This window comes from Lutra lutra, chromosome 1 (assembly GCF_902655055.1).
Source record: "Lutra lutra chromosome 1, mLutLut1.2, whole genome shotgun sequence".
Classification (NCBI taxonomy): domain Eukaryota; kingdom Metazoa; phylum Chordata; class Mammalia; order Carnivora; family Mustelidae; genus Lutra; species Lutra lutra.
The window spans coordinates 82,160,603-82,187,622 of NC_062278.1; the positions used below are offsets into that span (position 1 = coordinate 82,160,603).

The window sequence follows — 27,020 nt, forward strand, 5'->3', positions numbered from 1 at the left end:
TGAGAGTAAATGGGTTTTTTTCTTTATTCAAGTAAACATTCTGATTATAATACATGATAATGGACAACCCATGTGACAAAGTATGGTAGACTACAGTTTGGTGTAGCTTCCTTGTTTCGAGGATGATTTTCCAGGTGATTCTTCAGGATCTGACACTGATGCCCAACAAAGGCTTTCCAATGGCAATGCATGAGTTCTAGAGAACCGCCTCTATCTTTCTTCAGATGCTGAGTGCCATTTTCTCCCACCCATTTTATCCTCCATTACTTATATAAAACCCCACTCTAAAATTCAACCTATGTTATAAAATTAACAAAATAAAAAATTAGTATATGTTTTCCCACAAGGATAAAATTAAGTCAGACTCAACTTAATCTTTCTTTTTCTTTATCTTTGGAAGGATTTACATAATCTCTAAAGAGTCAGAGTAATATACAACACAAAAAAAAGCAAAGAACCTTATTATTGGTATACATAATATGTTAGGAATTGCTCATGTATTCCAAAGCTTAACCTTCCTGGGATATCAATCCTCCAGCAGATATTATAGTTTACAAACAGAAGATTGTGTTATAATAAGTGGAAATACAGTACCTGATTTTATATAAAGTAACTGTGAGATCTTTTCTCACTAGTAAAGTGCTTAATTAAGAAACATTCTTCCACAACATAATTTACCTTGTCAAAGGCACAAAATGTCTTTGTCTCTCTCTCTAAGCATTAGTCTTTAAAATTATAGTATTACTCATTTTGATTTTATTTAATTGAAAATCTTTACTGTTTTTTTCTCTCAGTAATAAAAAAAAAACTGCTTTGAGCAAAACATTTTTTATTTTCAAAACTTTGCCATGAACGTACATACAACACTAAATTAGATCCCTTCATGAGCTGTCTGTATGCCACGAAGCACTTATGACAAAAACATATGCAAGCTTTAGGGTAAAAGTTAACAAGGAATCAGAATATCTCCCCCAAAAAGGGGGACAGGGAATCATTAAATTAAAAATTGTTAGCTTTCATTTTATAAAAAATAGTTTGAATAATCTTCTTATAAATCTGTAATGCTTACAAAAGCAGGAAATACATTTAAAATAGGTTTTTTAACACAGATTCATTAGTACAATGTGGTTATGGTCAGAAAAATAACAACTAAAATGGCATTTCAGTAGTCTGCATTCTCTTCTCAGCAAATTCCACATAGAATTTAACCAATTTGCAATTCAAAATAAAATTTAGTTGTTAACAGGGTCAGACTGGCTGTAATTAGTACCTGAATATCAAACTCTGTTCCATTTCATATATTGTACCAGAATTTTAAATACAGCTCAATGATAGGTACTGATAACAATACTTGACTGGATGGTTAACACCCATGACTACTGCACTGCAGGTTAAAACATACTTTGGTCAGTAAATTAAAAAGATATAAATCAAATAACAAGGCCAGAAAACTTGTTTTAGAACCAATTTCCTGACCTTAAGTAAACTTCAAATACATTGACAAGGCAAGGAAAATATAATCAACTATACAGAGAGTCTCTACTTTTTAATCATTTGGCATTTTATATTAATTTTCTTGTTTAAAATTTTATTTTATACTCCCGTGCACTGATTATCATAGCTGTCTGAATTAAAATAAAACTACAGTTACCTTCCTAGAATGTCCAGTAGTGAATGCAAATTAATTACTTCTTTTGCACTTCCATGAAGATGGTCCTTCATCCTGTAATTTTTTCAATTTTGGACCAAGAAAGAACCACCAACCAAATCCAATAAATACACAAATGATGGATTCTACATAATAACCATCCAGCGCCGTAACACATGAGCCACCAAGTTTTTTGCAAAGCTGTAGAAGTAAAATTATAATAAATACTTCACAATTTCAAAATGGAAGTATTCAGCAACTTAGATGTTTCTACTTTGTAGTTAAGGGATTAATAAAAAAATACTTTTGGAAGTTATTTTTATTTTTTATTTTATTTTTATTTTTATTTTTTATTATTATCATTTTAAGTAATCCAGGATGGATCTTGAACTCATAACCCAGGGACCAAGAGATCAAGTGCCATAGGGGTCTACCCACTGAGCCAACCAGGATCCCTTCAAAATGTGTTTTTGTTAAATAATTTCAACATTTCATTCACTTCAAATGGTGAAATATGCTAATATACCTTAATTTCTCTAATGCTACTAAGAGAATTAAAAACATTTTCAGCTTTTATAAACAATACTCATATTCCATTTTGAAGATATAGCTTTTCATATTTGGGAAATGTGAAGAAAATTTCCAATGAATCTACCCTAGAAGTGGGCTAATGTTAATTTGAAATAATTTAACAATAGTGTGCTAACCATTCAGGTCTGGCTACAATTGTTATATAAATAGTCAATGGAGTTTCCCTTTTTCCATCATTATAATACTCAGCTGTTAATTATGCACTTATTAAGTGCCTATTGTATAGAATCCTCAAGGTAAAGGGGAGAGAGACTATTCCTCCCTTGCTGAGAAGCATCTTCAAATGAGCTACTCTTACTGAGCGTTATAAGCTCAGTTCTGACAGGAAAAAAAAAAAAAGCAGAGATCTCTACACCAGAAACTAAGGACACCTGGGTGGCTCAGTTGGTTAAGCATCTGCCTTTGGCTCAGGTCATGATCCCAGGGTCCTGGGATTGAGCTCCACATTGGGCTCCCTGCTCAGCAGGCAGCCAGCCTGCTTCTCCCTCTCCTGTTCCTCCTGCTTGTGCTCTCTCTCTGTCAAATAAATAAATAAAATCTAACAAAAAAAAAAAAAAAACACACAAAAAAGAATGAAAGGAACTATAGGCAGGTATGATTTTTCAAAAAAATACAGTACTTCTAGAGGTAAATAAGAATATTAATATCTTTTTTTAAAAAGTAATTTCCATACCCAATGTGGGTCTTTTTTTTTTTTTTTAGATTTTATTTATTTATTCATCAGAGAGAGATCACAAGTAGGCAGAGAGGCAGGCAGAGAGAGAGAGAGAGGAAGAAGAAGGCTCCCTGCCAAGCAGAGAGCCTGATGTGGAACTCGATCCCAGGACCCTGAGATCATCACCTGAGCTGAAGGCAGAGGCTTTAACCCACTGAGCCACCCAGGCGACCCCCCAATGTGGGTCTTAAACTTACAACCCCAAGATCAAGAGTGGCATGCTCCACAGACTGAGCCAACCAGGTTCCCCTGAAAATTAGCATATTTTATTTAAAGATTTCATTTATTTATTTGACAGAGAGAGCGAGCATAGCAGGGGGAGCAGCAGAGGGAGAAGCAGGATCCCTGCAGAGTAGAGGGAACCTGATGTGGGACTCGATCTCAGGACTTTGGAATCATGACCGGAGCCAAAGGCAGTTGCTTAATCAACTGAGCCACCCAGGCGCACCATCCTTTTTTTTTTTTTTTTTTTTTAAGATTTTATTTATTTATTTTTAGAAAGTGCACAAAGCAGGGGCAGCAGCATATAGGGCAGGCAGAGCAGGCAGAAGGAGAAACAGGCTCCCCACTAAGAAAGGAGCCCGAGGCGAGACTCAATCCCAGGACCCTGGGATCATGACCAGATCCAAAGGCAGAAGCTCAACCAACTGAGCCAACCAGGCATCCCTGAAAATTGATATCTTAATGTTATCTAAATTTATGTTATCTAAAATTACAAAATTATTGCTTAATGTTATCTAAAATTACAACATACTGGGGTGCCTGGGAGGCTCAGTTGGTTGGGCACTGCCTTCGACTCGGGTCAAGATCCCAGAATCCAGGGATCAAGCCCCTCATCGGGCTTCCTCCTCTGCTTCTCCCTTTGCCCCTCACCTGACTCCTGCTCTCTGTCTCCCAAATAAATAGATGGAAACTTTAAAAAAATAAAAATAAATAAATAAAAATAATATCACAACATACTTACCTCAACAGCATCAGGTGTTCGACAATTCTGGTTTGATGCTCCTACACACTCTTTCACTGTGAGGGGATCTACTAGCCAAAGAGCTACTGTAGAAGGCCAGTTTCCTCCCAGATTGGACACAGTATTTAAAAGGGTCATATATGTTCCTCCAATAAGTGGATCACTAACCTTCGCATTGAAAGCCATTATGGAAACATACATGCTGTACAATGTAACCTACAAGGAAAATGTCAAACATCTTTAGCATAATTAGACTTTATAAAAAAGAATCTGAGTTAAGAACATCAAATTCAGGGGCGCCTGGGTGGCTCCATGGGTTAAAGCGTCTGCCTTCGGCTCGGGTCATGATCCCAGGGTCCTGAGATTGAGCCCCACATCGGGCTCTCTGCTCAGTGGGGAGCCTGAGCTTCCCCTTCTCTCTCTGCCTGCCTCTCTGCCTACTTGTGATCTCTGTCAAATAAATAAATAAAATCTTAAAAAAAAAACCATCAAATTCATAAATCTGAAAATTAATTTTTATGACCCTTATTAAACTTGAGTCAACAAAGATATATTGAGCACCTACTATAGGCCAGATGAGATCATGGCAATAAAAAAATGAATAAGACAGTCTCTCTGTGCCCTTGAAGAATTTATTCTAGGCTGGGAAAATAAGGAATAAATAATTATGATGAAGTGTAGTAAGTACTGTAAGTAGAAGTACATACATTATATTACTGGGACCTAAACTATGAGAGATTATTTCTATATTAAGTACTCAAGGAAAGCTCAATAGAGAAAATGACAAAGCATCAAAGGACGCATCAGCAATTAGTAAAACCCCATATTTGTACTGTTCCTAAATATATCCTGTGTGTGAATGAATATATATGTATTTTTTCCTTTACATATATAGAAGAATGATAACATTTCAAAATTTAAGAGACAAACTGAACAGAAAAATCTCCTTAAGAGGCAAAAAGTACTTAGGGGGCAAGAATTAACCCTCCATTTAAAAACAGAGAAACAAACTCTGTCTCCAAAATAGCTTTCCTTTGAATACTGTTCCATAGGGCGTTCACAGAAAAAGGTATTCCACAGTCAAAAAAGAACACTAAATTACACAAAAAAATCAACAGGTCCCTTTCACTGTAGGCCTCTGAAAGGCTTTAGGATATAAACTCCCTAAGGACAGGGATTTCGATATGATTTATTATTATATTTTACCACTTAGAATGGTTTCTGGCATAGAATAGGTTTCCGATTAATATTTATTGATGATTAAGATGCTACATAAAGGGCGCCTGGGTGGCTCAGTGGGTTAAGCCTCTGCCTTTGGCTCAGGTCATGATCTCAGGGTCCTGGGATCGAGGCCCGCATCGGGCTCTCTGCTCAGCGGGGAGCCTGCTTTCTCCTCTCTCTCTCTATGCCTGCCTCTCTGCATACTTGTGATCTCTCTCTCTGTTTCAAATAAATAAATAAAATCTTTAAAAAAAAAAAAAAGATGCTACATAAAGAGGGGTTATGTCAGGTATCATTTCTCAAATTTACTTGACCTTGTACAGTTTTTCCCAGAAAGCATCTGGCTGTCTGAGCATCACTGGCTACATTTTAGATAATCTTCTTTTCTTTTCTTTTTTTTTTTTTAAGATTTTTTTTTTTTTAATTTATTTGTCAGAGAGAGAGAGTACACACAAGCAGGCAGAGAGGCAGGCAGAGAGAGAGGAGGAAGCAGGCTCCCTGCTGTGCAAGAAGCCCGATGCGGGACTTGATCCCAGGACCTCAGGATTATGACCTGAGCCGAAGGCAGCTGCTTAACCAACTGAGCCACCCAGGCGTCCCATAGAAAATTTTCTAATCAAATCCAAAGCCAAACAAATGATTTTTGGACTACTACACTGTAGTTTTCCTTTACTTACACAGATAGTGAAACATTTATTAAGTTAAAGCACTCCTTTTTTTTTTTTTTAAAGATTTTATTTATTTATTTGTCATAGAGAGAGAAGCGAGAGTGAGCACAGGCAGACAGAGTGGCAGGCAGAGGCAGAGGGAGAAGCAGGCTCGCTGCCAAGCAAGGAGCCCGATGTGGGACTCGATCCCAGGACGCTGGGATCATGACCTGAGCCGAAGGCAGCTGCTTAACCAACTGAGCCACCCAGGCGTCCCTAAAGCACTCCTTTAAACATACATTTAGTTGGACAGATCCATTATGGGTTCTCCCAAATGATACAACTAGATGTAAAAAATTGTTGAGATTACTTGGTAGCCACACTTTTAGGTTTCCATTAAAAACAAGTGAGGAGGGGCGCCTGGGTGGCTCAGTGGGTTAAAGCCTCTGCTTTCGGCTCAGGTCATGATCCCAGGGTCTTGGGATGGAGCCCCGAGTCGGGCTCTTTGCTCAGCAGGGAGCCTGCTTCCTCCTCTCTCTCTGCCTGCCTCTCTGCCTACTTGTGATCTCTGTCTGTCAAATAAATAAATAAAATCTTAAAAAAAAAAAAAAAACAAGTGAGGAATTTGTAATTATAATTTTCAAAGAGTTTAAACTAGTTTCCATAGAAAAGTGACTCTTAAATACACATTTATAATAACGGCACTTAAGTCCCAAAGTTTACTGCTGGGCGTCTACAGCTTTCTTGAACCACCTGCCCCCAGAACACAACCCCATTCTGCAACAGCTTAGGTGAGGCTAGGGATTACAAACACAGCTAATAAAGAAAAAGAAAGCAGATTAACACACAACTTTCAAAATCACAAAAAGTAAGCCTTAACTCTCAGTACAGAATCTAAACCAAAAACCTGGGTTCTGTCACACAGTAGCCATCATTATTTCTCAAGACTTTCAGAAAGAAAAGGCATCTGGAATAGAAGAAATAAAGAACCCAAGTCTAGGGATGGACTGAGGAATACTTAGGAAGCGTATAATTACTAGCTTTGGAATTAATTCTGTAATATAACAAATACTGGTTGAATGAACAAAATAAATGAAGAAACTCTCCACAAATAGAGTTCAAAAAATCAAAAGCCACAGTTTAAGGTTCACTGTCAAATAATCTCTTCAATGTTAGACTCATGCTTAAGTCTTAAAATTTATTATCATTATTTGAAGGCCACTGCAGAAAAATGTCTTCTTTATTTTCCAAAAACAGCTTACTTCTGAGAAAACCACAGCAAGCTTACCTGATGTAACGCATAACTCAGCAGCACTATAATATAGTAATATATAGGGAATCCTCCTTGATGTTCTACTTTGGGAGTCCACCAAACCAGCAGAGCATATTCTAATCCAAGCAACAATCTATAGAAAAAGAAGAAACATGGAGTTGACTTCCATTTTAGGTTAAAAAATAACAACAAAAACAGAAATCTGTATGCCTACTATGTGAAAGTAGCCTATTATTTAAAAACTGTTAGGAGGTTAGAAAGAGATAAAAGTGCATATAAATGATATTGAAGTTAAAGATGCTTCCCAAGTCTTTTTCCATATATATTTAACACAGTTATTAGTGATACTGATGAATGCTCCTCATTTAACTTTTCTTATTTAGTAAGGTTTTATTTCATTTTTACCTGTAGGGCATGGCTTTGTAAAATATGTTTAGTGGCTGGGGACCTGCAGTGTATTTGCTGATAATCAGAGGCAATATTATCTGCAAAGGAACCATTGGAACTGCCAATAAGGCTAAATGTTCTTTGGGTACTCCTTCTTCTACCAATTTCAGTCCTGTTACTGCATCTGCTGCTGAAAAACCAATCTGCAATGTAAAAACAAAAAAATACCTTCATTTGTGATTTACAAAATATTTTCCCCAAGCATATGTAAGTTCTTCGAGAACCTCAATCTCATTACTGATTTACAGCAGTTACAAGTAAATATCTTATTCTATCTGGTACAACAATCAAGTTACAGAAGACATACTTTATCCTATGGTCTACTGACAATATTCAGTGAAAACAACTGAAAATTCAGCACTTTTAGGAACTGCAGATGGCAATAAGTACAACTAATTTCCATTTTAAAAAGTTTAATCTCTTACAATAAACAGTATGCAAATCCCAACTTACTGATTAATATGTTTTAAGTTTTAAAGAGTCTTTAATTGACTCCAAATAAAATCTGGTTAAAATGAAGCATCACGGGTTGTGAGGTGGCTCCATAGCTCAGGGGTTAGAGCACTGGTCTTGTAAAATGAAGCATCACGGCCACATATACACATTTTTAATGATTTCTGACTGATCATAATAAAATTTCTAAAAGTCACCTAACATTTCAAAAGGAATTTTGAGACAACATTCTATCTAAAGGGTTAAATAAAATGAAGGGGAAGAAAAGCTATAGTTCAATTTTTAAAAACAAACAAAAAAGAGGATGCTCAAAGTAGTGAGTAAAAGTTTGGGGTGAAACAAGGTATTTAGAGAGTCTCAAAGTATCTCTCCATAAATTAATTTTTAATTACAGAAAGAAAAAAAATAACTTTATAATGGGTTAACAAAGTAATCAAAGTTAACAACAGTTAATGGGATAAAGGGACATGATAAGGCTTCTCATAGAATTCCCCAAAGTCACCACTATATTACTTGGGTGATATTCCTGACATATTTGCATTACCTGAACCTAAACATGAAGAAACATCAGACACACATAAATGGAAGGCCACTCCACAGAAAAATTTAGAACATCCAGGTCATGAAGGACAAAAAAAGGCTGATACCCACTAAATCCAATGTGTGATTCTGGACTGGATCCTTGACCATGGAAGAGTAAAATTATAAAAGTTGTTACTGGGACAACTGGTGAAATCTGGGTATAGACTGTGATGAGATAACAGTATTGTATCAATTTAAATTCCTTAATTTTTGAGTAGGTTGTAGCTTGGAAAAGAAAACCCTTGTTCTTAGGAAATAAATACTCAAGGTATTTATGGATAAAGGAGCATAGTATGTGCAGAATACTCTAATATTTCAGAAGAAATATGTAATAGAGCACAAATCTGCAGAATACAGAAAGTGGAACTGTTAACAGTTAGAGAATTTGAATAATGAAATATGGAATTCTTTCAACTATCTAAGCAAATTTTCAGTGAGTGTGAAGCTTTATTAAAAAACATTCTTTAAAGAAATGGTAATAGTATGTACTTTAACTTCTTGGAATGGAGCCAAAGGGCAAATTTCACCACAGAAAAATTAAAGGCCAAAGATATTTTACTTAAATCCACAAAAGAATTCACTACATTTCACCCACTCTCTCTGTAAAAATTAGGTATACAAACTGACTTCAACATTTACTTTATCTTAAAAGTGCTATAGTAGGAGATATCTATAGTGCACATATCTAACAAAACACCCAGGATATACAAAAATTCTACAAATTGGAAAAAAAAAAAAAAGAGGCAGCTCTGGATATTTAAATGTCCAATAACCATACGAAAAGATGCTCATCTGCTTTAGTCATCAGGGAAATGCAAATTATAACCATAACGAGATGCCACTACACACCCACCAGAAAGGTTAAATTTGAAAGGGCAATATATGTTTTTGCAAGGCAGTGAAGCAACTGGAACTCTCTTACATTATTGGAAGTAGGGAAAATGGAAACAACCACTCTGGAAAATTGTGTGGCAGTATCTAAAGCATTCCTTATGACCCAGCAATTCCATTCTGAGGTATTTACCCATCAGAAATGTGTATCGATGTTCACCAAAAGTAATGTACATGAATATCCATAGAAGTACTATTCATAACAGTCCAAAAGTAGAAAATTACTAAACACTTGTTGATAGAATGAATAAATTACAGCATATTAATACAGTGGAATATTATAAGCAATGAGATGAACAAACTGTTGCTATAAATAATAATATGGATAAATTATACAAATATAATGTTTAGTGAAATACAAGAGCCAGACATAAAGATGTCTCCATTATAAATCTCCATTTATTATAAAACTCCAAAGCAGGGGCGCCTGGGTGGCTCAGTGGGTTAAAGCCTCTGTCTTCAGCTCAGATCATGATCTCAGGGTCCTGGGATGGAGCCCCACATTGGGCTCCCTGCTGGGCGGTGAGCCTGCTTCCTCCTCTCTCCCTCTCTGCCTGCCTCTCTGCCTAGTTGTGATCTCTGTCTGTCAAATGAATAAATAAAATCTTAAAAAAAAACCAAAACAACTCAAAAGCAGAGAAAGCTAATTTATGACATTAAAAGTCAGGAGAGATGTTACTTTTGGCAAAGTTTACTTTAAAAGGGAACATAAGGGTGTCTGGGTGGCTCAGTTGGTTGAGCGACTGCCTTCGGCTCAGGTCATGATCCCGGACTTCCAGGATCGAGTCCCTCATCAGGCTCCTAGGTCCTTGGGGAGTCTGCTTCTCCCTCTGACCTTCTCCTCTCTCATGCTCTCTCTCACTCATTCTCTCTCAAATAAATAAATAAAATCTTTAAAATAAATAAATAAATAAAAGGGAATATAAGATTCTATATTCTGTAACTGAAGCACCTCCTTATACACTATCAACAGTAATTGTAATCTTTTACAAAGCAGTTTGGCAATCATATTCACTGACCCACTAATTGCCTACTTAAGAATCTACCAAAAGGAAATATACAAAAATATTCACTAGTGCATTTTTATAATTAAAAAACATAAGCAAATATACAACAGAAAAATGAGTAAATTACAGCAAATCTATACACTGTAACAATTAAATCGCTATTAAAGTACCTTATCTTTTTTAAGTAGGCTCCATGGCCAGTGTGGGGCCCAATGTGGGACCTGAACTCACGATCCTAAGATGGAGACCTGAAGTGAAATCAAGAGTTGGGCACCTAGCTGACTGAGCCACCCAGGTGCCCCTAAAAAGTATGTTTCCAAAAATTATTTAATGATAAGGAATACGGGGTAATAAGACCAAAAAATGAGATAAAAATTATATATGATATGATCCAATTCCACTTTTATTTACATGCATATCTGTATGTATATAAGTATATAAAGAGTTCCAATTGCTGGGGCGCCTGGGTGGCTCAGTGGGTTAAGCCACTGCCTTCGGCTTGGGTCATGATCTCGGGGTCCTGGGATCGAGGTCCGCCTCGGGCTCTCTGCTCGGCAGGAAGCCTGCTTCCCTCTCTCTCTCTCTCTCCCTGCCTCTCCGTCTACTTGTGATCTCTCTCTGTCAAATAAATAAATAAAATCTTTAAAAAAAAAAAAAAAAGAGTTCCAATTGCTTCACAGCCTTGCAAAGACATATATTGTCCTTTCAGATTTAAACTTTCTGGTGGGTGTGTAGTGGCATCTCATTATGGTTATAATTTGCATTTCCCTGATGACTAAAGCAGTTGAGCATCTTTTCATATGGTTATGGGACATTTAAATATCCAGAGCTGCCTTTTTTTTTTTTTTTTCCAATTTGTAGAATTTTTGTATATCTTGGGTGTTTTGTTAGATATGTGTACTACAGATATTTCCTATTAATATTAATGTCGATTATAACTTATTAATTATATTTATATATATAAAGTGTGTATATACACACACACACACACAGGAGAAAAAGAGGGCTGGAAGGAAATACACCAAAAGTGTTAGTAATGATTACCTCTAAATGATATAATTAGAGAATATTACTATCTTCCTTGAACCTTTCATTATGTTCTGAAGTTGAATCTTGAGTTCCTTAAGTTTAACCTTCCCAGTGTTTCCTTAAAATGTAACCCTCCTTATCATTAGGGGAAAAAATTCACTATTTCAAAAACAATGAGGCTCCAATTTTTACTTCAGGGTTGTCAAAAGGTAACTGTAAAGTGTTTATAAAGATAGATACATTATATGAAACTCCTATAATGGACTGTTTTAGGAATATTAATTCCAATACCAGCAATATCTTACTATAATTAAAGATATATTTCCTCTAGCATAATATCTTTAAAATGTTTTTGGACTATAGAATTAGGACTTTTTTTTTAATTAGGACATCTTAAAATAGAAAACATAAAGAGTAAAATAAGAGCTACCAAAATCCCCATTTACTGTATATTTCCTTTCAACATTAAAAAAAGTAAGTCAACTCATTTTTAAATAGACTCCTATATTTCCAATTATAATACCTCTGACATTAAATGTACATTCATTATAACAGTAGGGAGCTGTTTTTTTCAAGGCATTCATTTCCATACCAAGCATTAATATCATTCATTAAATTTCACATTTATTAGAATTTCTCTAATTTACTTAATTCTTTTCAAGATTCCAAGATGCTTAGATTACTTTGAAATCAGATTTTATATCATCACACCTTTTAAAACAAATTTAATAAACAGAAAGTACTGTTTTTTATTGTTATATACTAATAGTAGTGGAAAGGAACTTATGATATGAAAAGGTAATCGAAGTATTTCATGATATTGGTAATTATAACAGGGTGGTACATTTGCTTTATAATAAATCTCTTACCTTTGCAGTTAGAATCAGAAGGCAAAATGTCAGAACTGCTGGCATTTTTATAATTGCAAAAAGCAACTTGTAAGTATCAGTGATTCCTTGGGTTTCTTCTTTTCCTACTGATACTTCTTTGTTTTCTTTTTTCAGAAGGGCAACTAGAGTTGTTGTTATCAAAAATACAGTTCCCCAGAAAAAAAGGAAATCTGAAATTAAAAATGTTAACATCTATAACTAACTTTTGAAATGACATATCTGCATTGATACCAAATTTTGTATAAACAACTTTTCTTCCACTAAATCTGTTAGAAGATCAAATCATGTTCAAGGGAACATACTGAGCATACTAGATGAACAAGACATCCTGCCTCTGTTAAACATATACTACATAGACAGGGATACTTAACAAGGAAAAAGAAAAGGAATACAGACATTTATGGGGTGAATGAAACAAGTCTGTTGTGTCATTTTCTTCAAGGAAAGTGCTAGGGATGACCCATGATTTTCATATCCCATCAGATCTATCAGTCATACTTCTTTTTTTTTTTTTAAAGTTTGTTTATGTAATGTCTACACTCTATCCATCTATTTACTTATTTACTTATATGTGTAATCTCTACACCCAGTGTAGGATTCAAACTCACAACCCTCCGCTTTTCTCCATCAGTGATATTTAAGCATATAAGCCATTTCAGTTCTTTATTAAATTATAACTTAAACAGATGCTCATTTATATTAGATCTTCCAACTTTTATTTTTAAAACTTTTTAATGTTTCTAATCTGTTTAGAATAGGCTTCAGTAGGGGCACCTGGATGGCTCAGTCGTTAGGTGTCTGCCTTCTGCTCGGGTCATGATCCCGGGATCCTGGGATTGAGCCCCTCATTGGGTTCCCTGCTCAGCGGGGAGCCTGCTTCTCCCTCTCCCTCTCACCCTGCTTGTGTTCCCTCTCTCACTATGTCTCTGTCAACTAAATAAATAAAACCTTAAAAAAAAAAGAAAAATAGGCTTCAATAGTGTGACACAGAAGGAATTTCCTCAGACTTGTACATGCACAATGGGGACACATGAAGAGTACTGTTTGGGTTGTTTCAGTGAAAGAGAGCTTGGCCATTAGCCATTTTTTTGAACAAACCAAGCAGAGGGAGTGAATAATGTTAGAAAGGTTCTGTGCGATAATTAAAAGTGATAGTAATATTAGAGGCACCATTTATTGAGTGTATATCTCCTTTACTACAACAATCCAATAGATTTAGTTAACTAAGCCCCAATTTACAGATAAAGAAATAGGCTTAGGTTACATTGCCTGAAGCTACATTCTGAGTCGGTGGTAAAACTCTGATTTCAAACTTTTATACAACTACTTTCAAAACCTGTATCTCCTTAACCACCCTAAGAATTGTATCTTTGTTTGCCACTACAAAGCTTATTGGATAACCCTGTCTTAGTTTCTTCCTCTGTAAAATAAGAGGACTTGGCTAGAAAATCCCAGATGCTGGTTAGTTCTAACATTCTAGAACTGTAGTCAATTTTATATTTGTTTACTTTTCATTCTCATGCTCATATAGCATAACTAACTGTTCACGAAGACTATTCACCTTTTTTCAAAAACAAGGAGAGCGAGCACTCTACACTCAGGGTTTTTCCTATTTAATGGTCTTGCTCTGTTGCTGTGCTAACTGCAAACTAACCCCTGTGTTCACTACAACTTGAACCTCACTTATGATGGAGGCAAATGAATTGTTTAGACCGATTACTTTAGACCACCTTACTATTTTTTTTTAGGTTTTATTTTTTTAAGCAATCTCTATACCCAACATGGGGCTTGAACTTACAACCTCAAGATCAAGAGTTCCTTGCTCTACCAAATAAGCCAGCCAGATGCCCCTCAACTTACTGTTTAAATGCTTCCTTTTTTGTGTTATCTCATTGGATTTTCATAGCAAACATGTGAGACAGGTATTATTACTATGCAGTTAGAAGGAAAAGAAGCTCAGAATATTTAAATCTTTGCCAAAGATCAAATAATTAGAGGCAGAATTTGAACCTAAATCTTCTAAATTTGGGTTTCATATTTTTTCCATGATTTTATATTGCCTATATAATGATTATTTTAAGTTAATGTTGAAGACTCTACTAGAATTGGCTAATTATTTAGTCTCCATGAGCCTAACCAAAACGAAAGTCTCTGCTATTCAAATTATGCAAATTAAAGAAGCTCAAAGTCTTCAAATATATATGGGCTCCTCGCTTAGCAGGGACGGTGGTCTGCTTCTCCCTCTGACCTTCCCCATCTCATGCTCACTCTCTCTCATTCTCTCTCTCGCAGATAAATAAATAACTTCTTTAAAAAAATATAGAAACTTGTGTTCTGGAGTGAATTCTCCACCAAAAGAAATCTATAATTAATTTTATTTTTTATTTTTTTAAAAGATTTTATTTATTTATTTGACAGACAGAGATCACAAGTAGGCAGAGAGGCAGGCAGAGGGAGCGGGGGAAGCAGGCTCCCTGCTGAGCAGAGAGCCAGATGCGGGGCTCGATCCCAAGACCCTGGGATCATGACCTGAGCCGAAGGTAGAGGCTTAACCCACTGAGCCACCCAGGCATCCCTATTTTTATTTTTTAAATTAATTTTAGTTACAAAAAGAAAAATATGAAACATTCTTAAACACAAAGATATCCATTTAAAAAAAATGCAGCCATATATACAAGTCTTATGCTTAAGATTCATCAAAATAACATAATTTCTAGTTTATGTTAATGTAGTGTTTTACAATCTGGTTCAAAAGGAATGAACAACAATTTAAGGTTATTCTTTTAAGTGAGGCTACTTTTCGTTATTTTTGCATTCTTAATTCTGTGAATGTGACAAATAATGGCTTGTTTACAGTATTTCATCTACAATACTATTCTCATTCAGAAATTTTTTATTCATCATTTGGTTTAAATTAGCAATTTAAGAAATCCTGAGGGAGACCTGGGTGGCTCAGTCAGTTAAGAGTCTGACTCCTGATATCAGCTCAGGTCTTAATTTCAGGGTCTTGAGTTTAAGCCCTCTGTTGGGTTCCACACTGGGCATAGTCTACAATAAAAAAAAAAAAAGAAAGAAAGAAATGCTGGAAAAAAAAAAGAACTATGCTACTTCCACTGTCACTAGAAATTTCAATTAATGGTCTCTAATTAAATGTGAAATTAATTAAAAATTTTTATTTTAATTTTAAGTTATATGCTACTTCAAGAGTTCCAGTTCACTAAGCAAAACATTTTTAAGTTTGCTTAGTATAGTCTCCCAATTTTCATGAACAAAATCTTCACCTAGAATCTAAACTTCAATACCAGAAGAAAAACATAAGAACAAGTTAAACAGGTTTCAATGCTGTTTGCAGGTAAGATTATTTCTAATTTCTTTGTGCCCTTTGGATAAAGTAACAGTACACGTAAAAAGAAGGCGTTGACAATGCATCACTTCAGAGCTCTCATTCAAAGGCTTTCCCAACAGCCCACACAGAGAGAAGAATGAAGCTAATAGCTCAGAAAAAGAGACTTGACTACTGCCAGAAAATATATTAATAGGTTTTCTGAACACAATTACCAAAAACAGTAATAATCACTAGACTGCTGGTTATTATTAACACTGCTTTGATGCTAGAGAATATCCATAGGCTGATATACCAACCATTGTAAAGATATTGTTACCAAAAATGATCTAAGTATTTCACTACTAACATTTTAGTTAATTTTGATTTACGTGTTTCATCTGTAAAAGCAGTATGATATGTGTGTGTGTGTGTGTGTGTGTGTGTATTAAGATGTCAAAGCTGATGTGCAAGTTTCATATACATGATTTTTAGGCAAAGACCATAGGTCAAACTAAATATTCATAAGTGGCTACTAGATCTTATCTAGTACTTCCATGAATGCAAAATTTAAAAGCATGTGCCAATTCACCAGTAACCAAGAATATAATAGCTAGCACCTGAGTGCCTATTATGTCAAAGCGAAACAGAAACATAGGACAGAGCACTAAATCTCACTCTCCAATTATTATTATTTCACTTTATACACAATGAAACAGTATTACAGTTCACAAAGTGCCAGAGGTGGGTCTAAACTCAGATCTGATCCTAAAGCAATAATGTTTTCCAATGTACTACCCAGATGCTCAGACAACACCTATCTATAGCAAGCAGGCTCTCTTTCTTATCAACCAGATATGCCTGAGAAGATACCCATTTTATTTCCAACCACAAAGTCTGGAACACAGATACTTCAGCATACTTGTACTCCCCTTCCCCACTTCCATCTCCCCATACAGTATATGACAAAGGGTATGCAAACCCATAGGATAAATAAACATGGTGCATCTTCTTAAAGAGTTCACTTTACTCAATAGTTTAGAGGGAAGCCTTGTTAATGAAAAAAAATATACATAGAGGGAAAGCAAAACTTCCAAGAATTTTTAAAGATAAAACATCAGACTACAAAAAGCTTTCATGACTTTTAAGGCTTTGGACTAGGTTCCCAGACCCTTTAATTAGGTATAGGTTCACTCTCTGCCACCACCATAAGAGACAGATTAGGAAGCATTATCTGATATCCTTGACTCAGATCAAATTCTCTCTCCCTGGGCCTCTCACACTACAGAAATTAACTTTAGTCCTTCAGAAGTCAATGACAGGAAAGCAAACTTTCAGTTTGTTCTAAATGTTAGGTCTTCCTTTCACCTTCTTGCTTTTGGCACAGCAATCTATTTCACAAGTTAGAGCATGAAGGGACTTTAGACACCCATCATCCAGTCCTACACTCTCACTTTCACAGTGGAGGAAACTGAAAGAGAAACAGTGTGATTGGCCCTGGGTCACTGGCTGAGTCTTAAAAGAAATAGACTTTTCTGTGCCACAAATCTCTCTCTGAAGCATTTACTCAAAATATCGATGCTGTTGTAAAGCCCTCACAGAAAAAGCTATTTGACTATATAATATATGTAGTCATATCTGATTTGGGGATTAGGATGTTAAAAGATAGCATATAATGCAAAAATCAAGTAAATATAAAGCGAATTTTGAAACCTTCCTAATCTCTTATTTTTCCTAACCCCTTAGGAAGATAAAGCTATGTTTGAGATCACATACCTTTTCTTTTCTTTTCTTTTTTTAAGATTTTATGTATTTATCTGACAGAGAGAAAGACAGCAAGAGAGGGAATACAAGCAGGGGGAATGGGAGAGGGAGAAGCAGGCTTCCCATTGAGCTGGGAGCCCATTGCAGGCTCGATCCCTGGACCCTGGGATCATGACCTGAGCTGAAGACAGACACTTAACGATTGAGTCACCCAGGCATCCTGAGATCACATACCTTTTCATTAACTCCAACAATGTTAGGTTTTCCTCTGGGGTAGAAGTGATTGTTTCTTCAATCAAGGACTGGATTAAGCAGCTATCTTACTATTAAGGACCATCTTTTCTGAAAATTTGGGCTCAAATTCTGCCCAAGATGCAAGGCTGAGAAATCAATAGATTTAGGGTTCCCATCTTATGCTAACACTGCGCCTCCATCACCGGATAAAAATCACTCTTTAATTTTTTAAAATATGTTCTGGCCAGGCACAAAATCCTAAAATGGATTTTAATTAAAATAGTAAACATATATCATATATCTCTACTCTGATGCTATGATAGGTTCTTGCATTCAGCTTTTGTATAACCTATATCCTGACACCCCTATATCATTTTTTGTGAGCTGAATTTAGACTTTTATAAAACAGCAGACAAACGTTCCAAACCAGCCCATGAAGATGAAGAGTACATCAGAAGAGTTAACATGAAAAATGATGGTAACATCAAATGCTGACAAGGATGCAGAGAAAATTGATCATTTATATATTTCTGATAGGAAGATAAAATGGTATATCCATTCCATTCTGGAGAAAAGGTTGGCAGTTCCTTTTATTTTATTTTATTTATTTTTCTTAAAGATTTTTATTTATTTATTTGACAGACAGAGATCACAAGTAGGCAGAGAGGCAGGCAGAGAGAGAGGAAGGGAAGCAGGCTCCCTGCTGAGCAGAGAGCCTGATGCGGGGCTCGATCCCAGGATCCTGGGATCATGACCTGAGCCGAAGGCAGCGGCTTTAACCCACTGAGCCACCCAGGCGCCCCGACAGTTCCTTTTAAAACTAAAAATGGAGGGCGCCTGGGTGGCTCAGTGGGTTAAGCCGCTGCCTTCGGCTCAGGTCATGATCTCAGGGTCCTGGGATCAAGGCCCGCATCGGGCTCTCTGCTCAGCAGGGAGCCTGCTTCCCTCTCTCTCTCTGCCTGCCTCTCCATCTGCTTGTGATCTCTCTCTGTCAAATAAATAAATAAAATCTTTAAAAAAAAAAAAACTAAACTAAAAACGGACTTACCAGAAACCAGCCTTTGCACTCTCAGGCATTCATCTCAGAGAAATGAAGACTTATTTTCACATTAAATAGCCAAAAACTGGAAACTACTCAGATTCCCTCCAATGGAAGGGTAGTGAAATAAACCATGGTATGTCTAAGAAGTGGAATACTTCTCAGCAATAAAAAGCAACAGATCATTGGTAGATGCAACAAACTGGATGAACCTCAAAGAAATTATGCTAACTGAAAAGAGCTAATCTCCAAAGGATACATACTGCAAGATTTCATTCCTGTAACATTTCTGAAAAAACATAATTATAAAGATGGCAAACAGATCAGAAGCTCCCAGTGGTTAGGGATGGAAGAAGTGGGTATAGCTATAAACAGGCAACAAAAAAAGTAGTCTTGTGGTGATGATACAGTTGAGTATCATCATTGTGATAACGGTTTATACAAGGCTACACATAGGATGAAATTACATAGAGCTACTCACATGCATTCACACATACAAGTATAAATGAGTACATGTAATAATTTGGTGAAATCTAAATAACTGTATGAATGGTACCAACATCAATTTCTTGGTTTTGAGATTGTACTATACTTATGTAAGAGGTTAACAGTGGAGGAGCCTAGGGAAGGGTGCATGGGATTTCACTCAACATTTCACTGCCCTACTGTGAATCCATAATTATTTTAAAATAAAAGTTAAAAAAAATTAATGGGAAATTTAAGAATGCAAAGGTTTTTTTTTTTTTTTCTTTTTTAAGAACACAAAAATTCTAGGGACGCCTGGGTGGCTCAGTGGGTTAAAGCCTCTGCCTTTGGCTCAGGTCATGATCCCAGGGTCCTGGGATGGAGCCCTGCATCTGGCTCTCTGCTTGGCAGGGAGCCTGCTTCTGCCTCTCTCTCTCTGCCTGCCGCTCTGCCTACTTGTGATCTCGGTCTGTCAAATAAATAAATAAAAATCTTAAAAAAAAAAAAAAAAAGAACACAAAAATTCTAAAACTGTGTGAGGAGTAAGAAATGTAGGTCTCAAATGTAAGATAATATAAAGCAACCAAAAAAGATAAAAGTCTTTAGTTATTTTTGAAATCACCTATTCTGTAGCTTTAATTGATCACCACTGGACTTCGGCCAGCAAGGACTGTGATCAAAAGAAAGGAGAAAGAATGATTTAAAAAAAAAAAATTCTTAGATAACACCAAACCAAGGAATAGAAATGGTGGACGAGAATAACATCTTGCTTTTTGTATGTGTACCCCATCCATAAAAAAGTTATAGCATGCACAGTCATATATAAATTATATACTTGTGACCACCTACACTAATACAGTATATACAATGTAAAATATAAACCCAAATTTAAAAATATGATGTAATTTTTTAGAAGAATGAAATTGAGGAACACATATGGGGCACATGGCTCGCTCAGTCAGTAGAGCCTATGACTCTTCATCTCAGGGTTGTGAGTTTGGATCCTACACTGGGTGTAGAAATTACTTAAAAATAGAGTCTATAAAAAAACATATAAAGAACATGTATAAAATGCCAGATATATCTAAGATTGTATCTTTAAAAAATAGGTGCTATCAGAGTTTTATATTCTTTATTTCTAGTTTTCTAGGAACAGAACATCTCCTTTTATAAGGTAAGTCTATTTTGCTTTCTCAAATTAGTTTTCAGGAAGACTATAAATGAAAAGTAGGAGACTGCCTGTACTTAGAGAGGTTCTATGATTCTATCATTCATAACTGTATAATAAAGGCCAATTTAATTTGCCTCTACATAAATTTCAATAAAAGCAGAAGTGAAAGCCAGAGTAAAATATATGCCAAATAAAATCAAATAATTTTTTGGTTTAGAGTATATCTTATAAATTGATTTTTCCAAACAAAAGCAATCCCACAGTTCTTTACTAGACAAAGAAAGCACATAGTATCATTTCTCCTTTGCCTTGTTTTAAAAACAAAAAAGGCTTTAAGACCTTCTTTAGGGATGTGAGCTCCAGTTTTTAATATCTAATCCTTCCTGAATCTTCTAGGCCTAGTATTCCTCTACTTTTCTCACTTTACTACTAGGGTCCCAATATTTGAAAATAAGTTCTAGACAAATGTGTGTCTAGAGATGTAAGATCCACCAGATTTATGAACTTGTCCTATTCAAAGCAAAATGATAGCTAAATTCAAGGATTTCATATCACATACTTTGTATGATATTTACCCAGAGATTGGCTTTTAAGGCAATGGATTAGTTGTTTTTTTTTTTTATTTTTATAAAGACTCCTAAAATTATTATACAGTAAAACTAATTTTTTTTTGGTTTGCAGTTCTATGAATTTTAACACATATATAAATTTCAAATCACCACTCCATAAGCAAGATACAGAACAGTTCCATCACTTCCCAAAATTCCCTCATGCTATCATCCAAACTCACCTTCTCCTCATCCAATCTCTAGCAACTGCCCATCTGTTATCTACCTCTATAATTTTACCTTCTGAGAATGCAGAGAATATTTTAAGTCTAAATGTACATGCTAAAGAATATATTACAGCCTATTTAAAAATACCTGGTCTATCTAGAAATGGGTTAGTCCTCGCCACATTCTAAAGAGCATTTCTGGTCATGCAAAAAATATATTGAGTCCTGCTTCAGGAAGCAGGACAAAGAAAGTTGTCACTAAGTAAGAATTAATTGGTCCTGCTCTCTTCTGAGTTCTAAGAATACCTTACAAATACTGTATTAAGTATATTCATTGCCAGTTTAATTAGCTTTTCTTTCAACATCGTTTTTTTTCAAAATAGTTCCTTTTTTCCTGATTGACTCTTATATGTTCATGCCTACCTATGTGACAAACAAATTCTTAAGGTCTAATACGTTTAGCTCTCTTCTCCAGTATCAGACTAACCTGCCCCCAACCCAAATACCCCACTCCTTACCCTATTCATTACTGTTATCACTGCTTCTAGAAGAGTAGGCCTCAATTACCAGTTCACAGATTAGATCTAGACTAAAGACATATTTCATCTGAGTCTAATAATGTTTTAAAAATTACAAAAGCAACAAAAAAAGGAAGCTCCGGCTTCTCTTGAATACTGATAAGATTTGGCAATCCTAGGATCCTACTGCCACAAGACACCAATTTACTGAAAACCGAAGCTCCCCACCCTTAGATGGGCATGAGCTTTTCAATCATCACTGTCCCCTCCAAACCCTACAGTCCTCTACCAAATCACGTGATTCCTTTACATTGTTCATCTACCTACTCCAGCATTTTGGTTTGCCAAGTCCCATTATAAATTCCTTGGGAGCAGAAAATTCTCAAATTTTAACACCTATCACATGGCTAGAACCAAACAGGCACTAAGTGAATAAATGCCACTGGTCACTTAAAAAACAGAACAAAAAAAAATTCTTGTCATTTTTAGGCCATCAGGTATTCCAGAAGTGGGCTGATGTTTTTAGACATCAGCAGTTAAGAGTGCTACTTTTCTCTGGTAGAAAAGCCCAATCAGCACAAATTATATTTAGGTTTCAAGGTTTTCCCTAGTTTCCTACCAACCATTAGAAAGATACTAGTAGGTCTTTTGTAAAATAAAGTGTGGATACTCTTTGCTTTATGCCATTTTAGCTTACAAGTTTTCTAAGAATGCTCTACATTCAGATAGTGGGGGGAATCCTCTATCTCTACCTCCAACTAGGCACTGGACCTGTTTCTTCACCTATAAGAATGAATTGAGATGGCTGAGGTGCTTGGGTGGCTCAGCTGGTTTGGCATCCAACTCTTGATTTAGCTTGTGTCATGATCTTGGGGTCATGGGATCAAGCCCCATGACAAGCTTCAGCCTCAGTGGGGAGTCTGCTTGAGATTCTCTCCCCCTCTCCCCCTCCCTTCAGCTTGTGTGTGTACACTCAAGATCTCTCTCTAAATAAATAAAATCTTTGAAAAAGAAAAGAATGAATTGAGACGGTAACTAGACTTACTGTGGTGACCACTTTGTATTGTATACAAAACCTGAATTATGTTGTACAACTGAAACTAATACTATTAATACCAATGTTACCTCAATTAAAAAAAAAATCAACTCCCAAAAATACAAATCAGAATCTAAATTTAAAAAAAAAAAAAAAGAAGGAATATATTATCTTTCCAAGTCATAAAACTATGTTCTATTATCTGTGTTCTTCTGGGTTACTTTCATCACCTCTTGCAGCTCGAAAGGTTGTCTCTCTCTCTCTTTTTTTTTTTTTTAAGGTTTTATTTATTTGACACACAGAGATCACAAGTAGGCATAGAGGCAGGCAGAGAGAGAGGAGGAAACAGGCTCCCTGCTGAGCAGAGAGCCAAATGCAGGGCTTGATCCCAGGATCCTGAGATCATGACCTTAGCGGAAGGCAGAGGCTTAACCCACTGAGCCACCCAGGTGCCCCAAAAGGTCGTCTCTTTTTGCTCATAAGATCCCTGAAAACCAAAGGGGGCAGGATAGAAAAAGCTCCCTTCTGAGTTCAGGACTGCCTTGGATCCCTGACGTACCAAAAAGCCAATCTCAGCATAATCAAGGTTTTGTTTCTAAGCGATTTTTCTCATCTTATCCTTCATGTTCTAAATTTATTATTTAGATTACTGCTTTCTAAATGGCAAAACTGTCTTTTCTCAATACATTCCATTTCTATTTATCTGTAACTCAAAACAAACTGTTAATCAGACAATATATTTTACAGTTCTAAAATATGCCATAATTCATTTTTATAATTCATAATTAGGCTTATAATTTTCTGATTTTTCTAAACATCTGCCTCAATGTTTGAGCTCCTCTTTTACTACCTAAGCAATTTTACTTCCTTCATGATTCTTTCTGTGCTCTTAAAATTCCTAAAAACTGCTGTTCTTTCCTTCCTTCCTTTCCTTTCCTCTTATCCCTTTCTTTCTTTTTTTGTTATACTGCTACTAAGTTCCAGAAAGATCAAAGCTATAGATATAATATGTACTATCATAAAGAAGAGAATGAAAACTCTTCAACTCTTAACTTACTAAAATGTCTGAACTAAAAACAGCAGTCTACTACACACAGAAAAAACTAAATAGTAAGCTATTTTTACAATTTCCTGGAAACAAAGTTCAAATTTCACAGAACAAACAGCTATTCAAAAGGACAAATCAGTGTAAATAAAAATCCAACATGGCACAATTTTGATCTTCCCATTGGGGAACAGTTGTGACTAAGAAAGGATATAATTAACATGGCTACTGAATGCATAATGGCATTCTGTGGAATGATGTTTTATCATTCTTGTAGAGAAAGCTCTAATTTACCTAGTCACTAATTTAGTTTCCACAACCTCTTAAATCTTGACATCTGCTGTGAGGCTTTCCCATGTTAAATAATACATCATTTCATTAGTCCTTCCTGGTGACATCAATAGTCACAGTACAAAATGAAAAGTTGCATAAAAAGCAGTAAGATGCTAATACAATGCATTCACAAAATATTTCTAGGCAGAGAATTATCCATAGAGCAGGAGTGGGGCTCCAGAACACTTTGAGACCAATCTGTTTAAGTGCAAAGCAGTATCTCTCAACCATTTTCGGCCCCAAACCAATTAAGGAAATTATAATCATCATTTCTTCAGTAGCAGTAGCTCAACAGCAGTTTGAGGAGGTAGATAAGGGGGTCCCTTACAGGGCATTTCAAGAGATGAGTAGTGCAGGTGTGAACCCTCCATCCTCCACACCACTGAAATATTATTATATAACCCTTATACTTCCCTCACCACACAGCTACCCCTGACATTTACCCTGTCTGGAATCCCCAAGCTAGTACTGGGAAGATGAGAGAAAGCTGAACTGCTTAAATTTCAAGAGAATCACTTAAATACATCATTATCAGAATAAAGAATTCTACCACATTCCTGATGTTGATTATTCCTGATATTGCTAATTTTTACTTTTGTTTCCTAATTGTTAGGAGAGCTTTTAAAAAAAAACAACTCAGAAAACCTTCCAAGGACATATATTTTACTTATTCAGAAAAAGGAGAAATTTTGCAGAACTTACACAAAATTGCTTACTGGATAAACTTCAAACTTCTCATAGCAATTCAAGAAAATCTTACTAACTGGGTCACAACTTTTCTTTCATCACTGTTTCCCAAACCTGGTCCGCACAATTACTGCTTCAGGCACTCTGAACACGGTAGGTACTGTCCTGTACCTTTTTGTACTTTTCAGCTTCAGCGCACTTTCACCTGGCATTGTGCATTCTAGAATTCCACTTACTCAGTTCACAGAATTTTATAATTCAGCAAGGTCAAATGTTATCTGCAGTGTGAGGCCTGGCTCTCACAAGCTAGCAACCCTGAGCTCCCCAAAAATGTTCATTTCTCTTATTTCTTGAGGGTTGGACTCTGCTTTATTCATAGGAGGCCCTTAGAACTCTGTCACTCTGTCAACTCATTAATGCTGAATAAATTAACCCTATTCTATTCACCAGAAGGCTAGAAGAGGACTCTTGGTATACCAGTAGAGGCAGAAATGAACCAGAATTAGAAATATCAATCCAATAAAAGCAAAATGTAAACCACAGGAGTTGGGCTGGATACATGTCTTCACACTAGCCAGACTTCTAAAAAATGTGCATCTATGTATAAAGCAAGTGTCAACAGCTTCCTAGACTGGCAGTTTTGTTTGTCATCACACAACAATGTTATTGGATGAGCTGTCTCTCCCTGCTCACTGCAGGGTACTCATCAATTATGACTGCTTTCCTGTACTCATTCTGGCTGAAGCTCATTTTAGCAGAAAACTTAACCTCGGATAATCTCCCACAAAATAATTCCCAGCAAATTAAATTACGAGATTGCCTTCAACGTCCCACACTCTGTCAATAGGATTCATAAACATAAAATAAACCTAACCGCATAAGAGCTTAAATACACTACCTGAGAGAGTAACGATTCCCCTGGGTTGAGGCTGAAATCGCAAATATTTGTTACAAAAATCGGCAGATTCAAGGGCCAAAAACAAAACATTGCCCAAAAAATAGCCCGCTGTCTGGCCCACTGAATTGCAAGTAGAAGCATAACCCACGTTTTCCCGGGATAACATAGTTAACGCCCAGCCATCCACAGCGATGTCCTGAGTGGCGGCCAGAAATTCAAACAAAAAGAATGTCACAGTGAGAGCAATCACATCGGGCGTTCTGCCATCAGTGTTCCCGAGCAAACGGTCCACTTGAGTGGATAAATAGATCATAAACAGTCCCAGTATATACTGTGTAGGGACAAGCCAAGATTTGCGACGACCGAAGTTCCTAAAGTAAACTGCATCAACCAGCGGGGCCCAGAGTAATTTGAGGCTGAAGGGCCAAAAGACGAAACTGAAGAAAGCTTGATCTGTATAGCTAACGTTTTTGCTCTGCAAAATGAGTGGGATGCTTCCCGCCAGGCCCAGTGGAATGCCCTGAAGCACGTAAAGAAAAAGCAACAGCAAAATGCTGCTTAATTCGGCCCGGCAGCTCCGTGGGGGTTTTGAGACGTCACCCGTGCCGGTATCCCGCAGAAAAGCTTCTCTGTCCCCTTCCCCGCCCACCAATTCCTGATGACTGTCATCCCAGCCGCCTGGCGGCAGAGGACCGCTCTTCATATCCAGAGAGTGGCTGAAATTCCCTGGTCGTCGCTGCCGACTGTTGTCCTTGTGGGAGATGGTGGGTGACATATCAGAGACGATGCAGAGCCCCGTCTGTGGGGTGCCGGGGCTGAGCGTCTTGGAGCGCCTAGTCCCAGGTCCAAGGCTATCGCTCTGGACCAGGGTCTCGATGGTTCAGGGAGGAGGAGGACAGGGCGAGGGGTGATAAGGGCACTTCTTACAGTGACCCGGGGAGCTGAAGCCGGGAGTCAGTCCCCCGGCTGGAGGCCCAGGCGATGCCCAGGTAGATGCCCCTTGGAACGGCGTCAAGGAGCCTGAAGGAGCCCCCCGGGCAGCCGCGCCGGGCTCGGGGCTGGAGAAGAGGGCCGTGGTGCTACGATGGAAACGGGCCCTTGGCTGCGGCGAGACCGAACGGCCGGTCTCCCGACCCACCTCCAGTTCTCGCCGCCACCACTGCAGCAGACAGCACTTTCTCCACAGGACTCCAGAGAAACCAGATAACTTCCTGCCTCGCGCCTCAGGAAGTGGTCCTAGACTCAAATGAGTCCTGTCCCCGCCTCCAGAGCGAGCCAATCAGGGCATGCTCCCGAGGCCGCCTTTGGAAACAACGCTTACTAGGAACCCGCAACTCCGGTGACCGGGACCTCAGGGGAGGATTAACGCGGAAGC

The 27,020-nt window shown here is 37.0% G+C and overlaps 1 protein-coding gene across 3 annotated transcripts; it reads right to left on the reverse strand.

Moving 5' to 3' along the window:
- SLC33A1 (solute carrier family 33 member 1) lies at window positions 1-27,020 on the reverse strand. 3 transcript variants are annotated; one of them, XM_047728609.1, is made up of 7 exons: window positions 25,646-27,009; window positions 12,338-12,528; window positions 7,465-7,649; window positions 7,075-7,192; window positions 3,919-4,134; window positions 1,652-1,849; window positions 1-296 (listed from the first exon to the last, which is right to left on the reverse strand). In XM_047728609.1, the coding sequence occupies exons 1-6, from the start codon at window positions 26,418-26,420 to the stop codon at window positions 1,682-1,684; spliced, it is 1,653 nt and encodes a 550-aa protein (XP_047584565.1). In that variant the 5' UTR covers window positions 26,421-27,009; the 3' UTR covers window positions 1-296; window positions 1,652-1,681. The 3 variants fall into 3 exon arrangements, with proteins under 3 accessions (XP_047584565.1, XP_047584557.1, XP_047584571.1); XM_047728601.1 differs by having other exon boundaries at window positions 1-1,849; XM_047728615.1 differs by lacking the exons at window positions 7,075-7,192; window positions 12,338-12,528 and having other exon boundaries at window positions 1-1,849; window positions 25,646-27,020.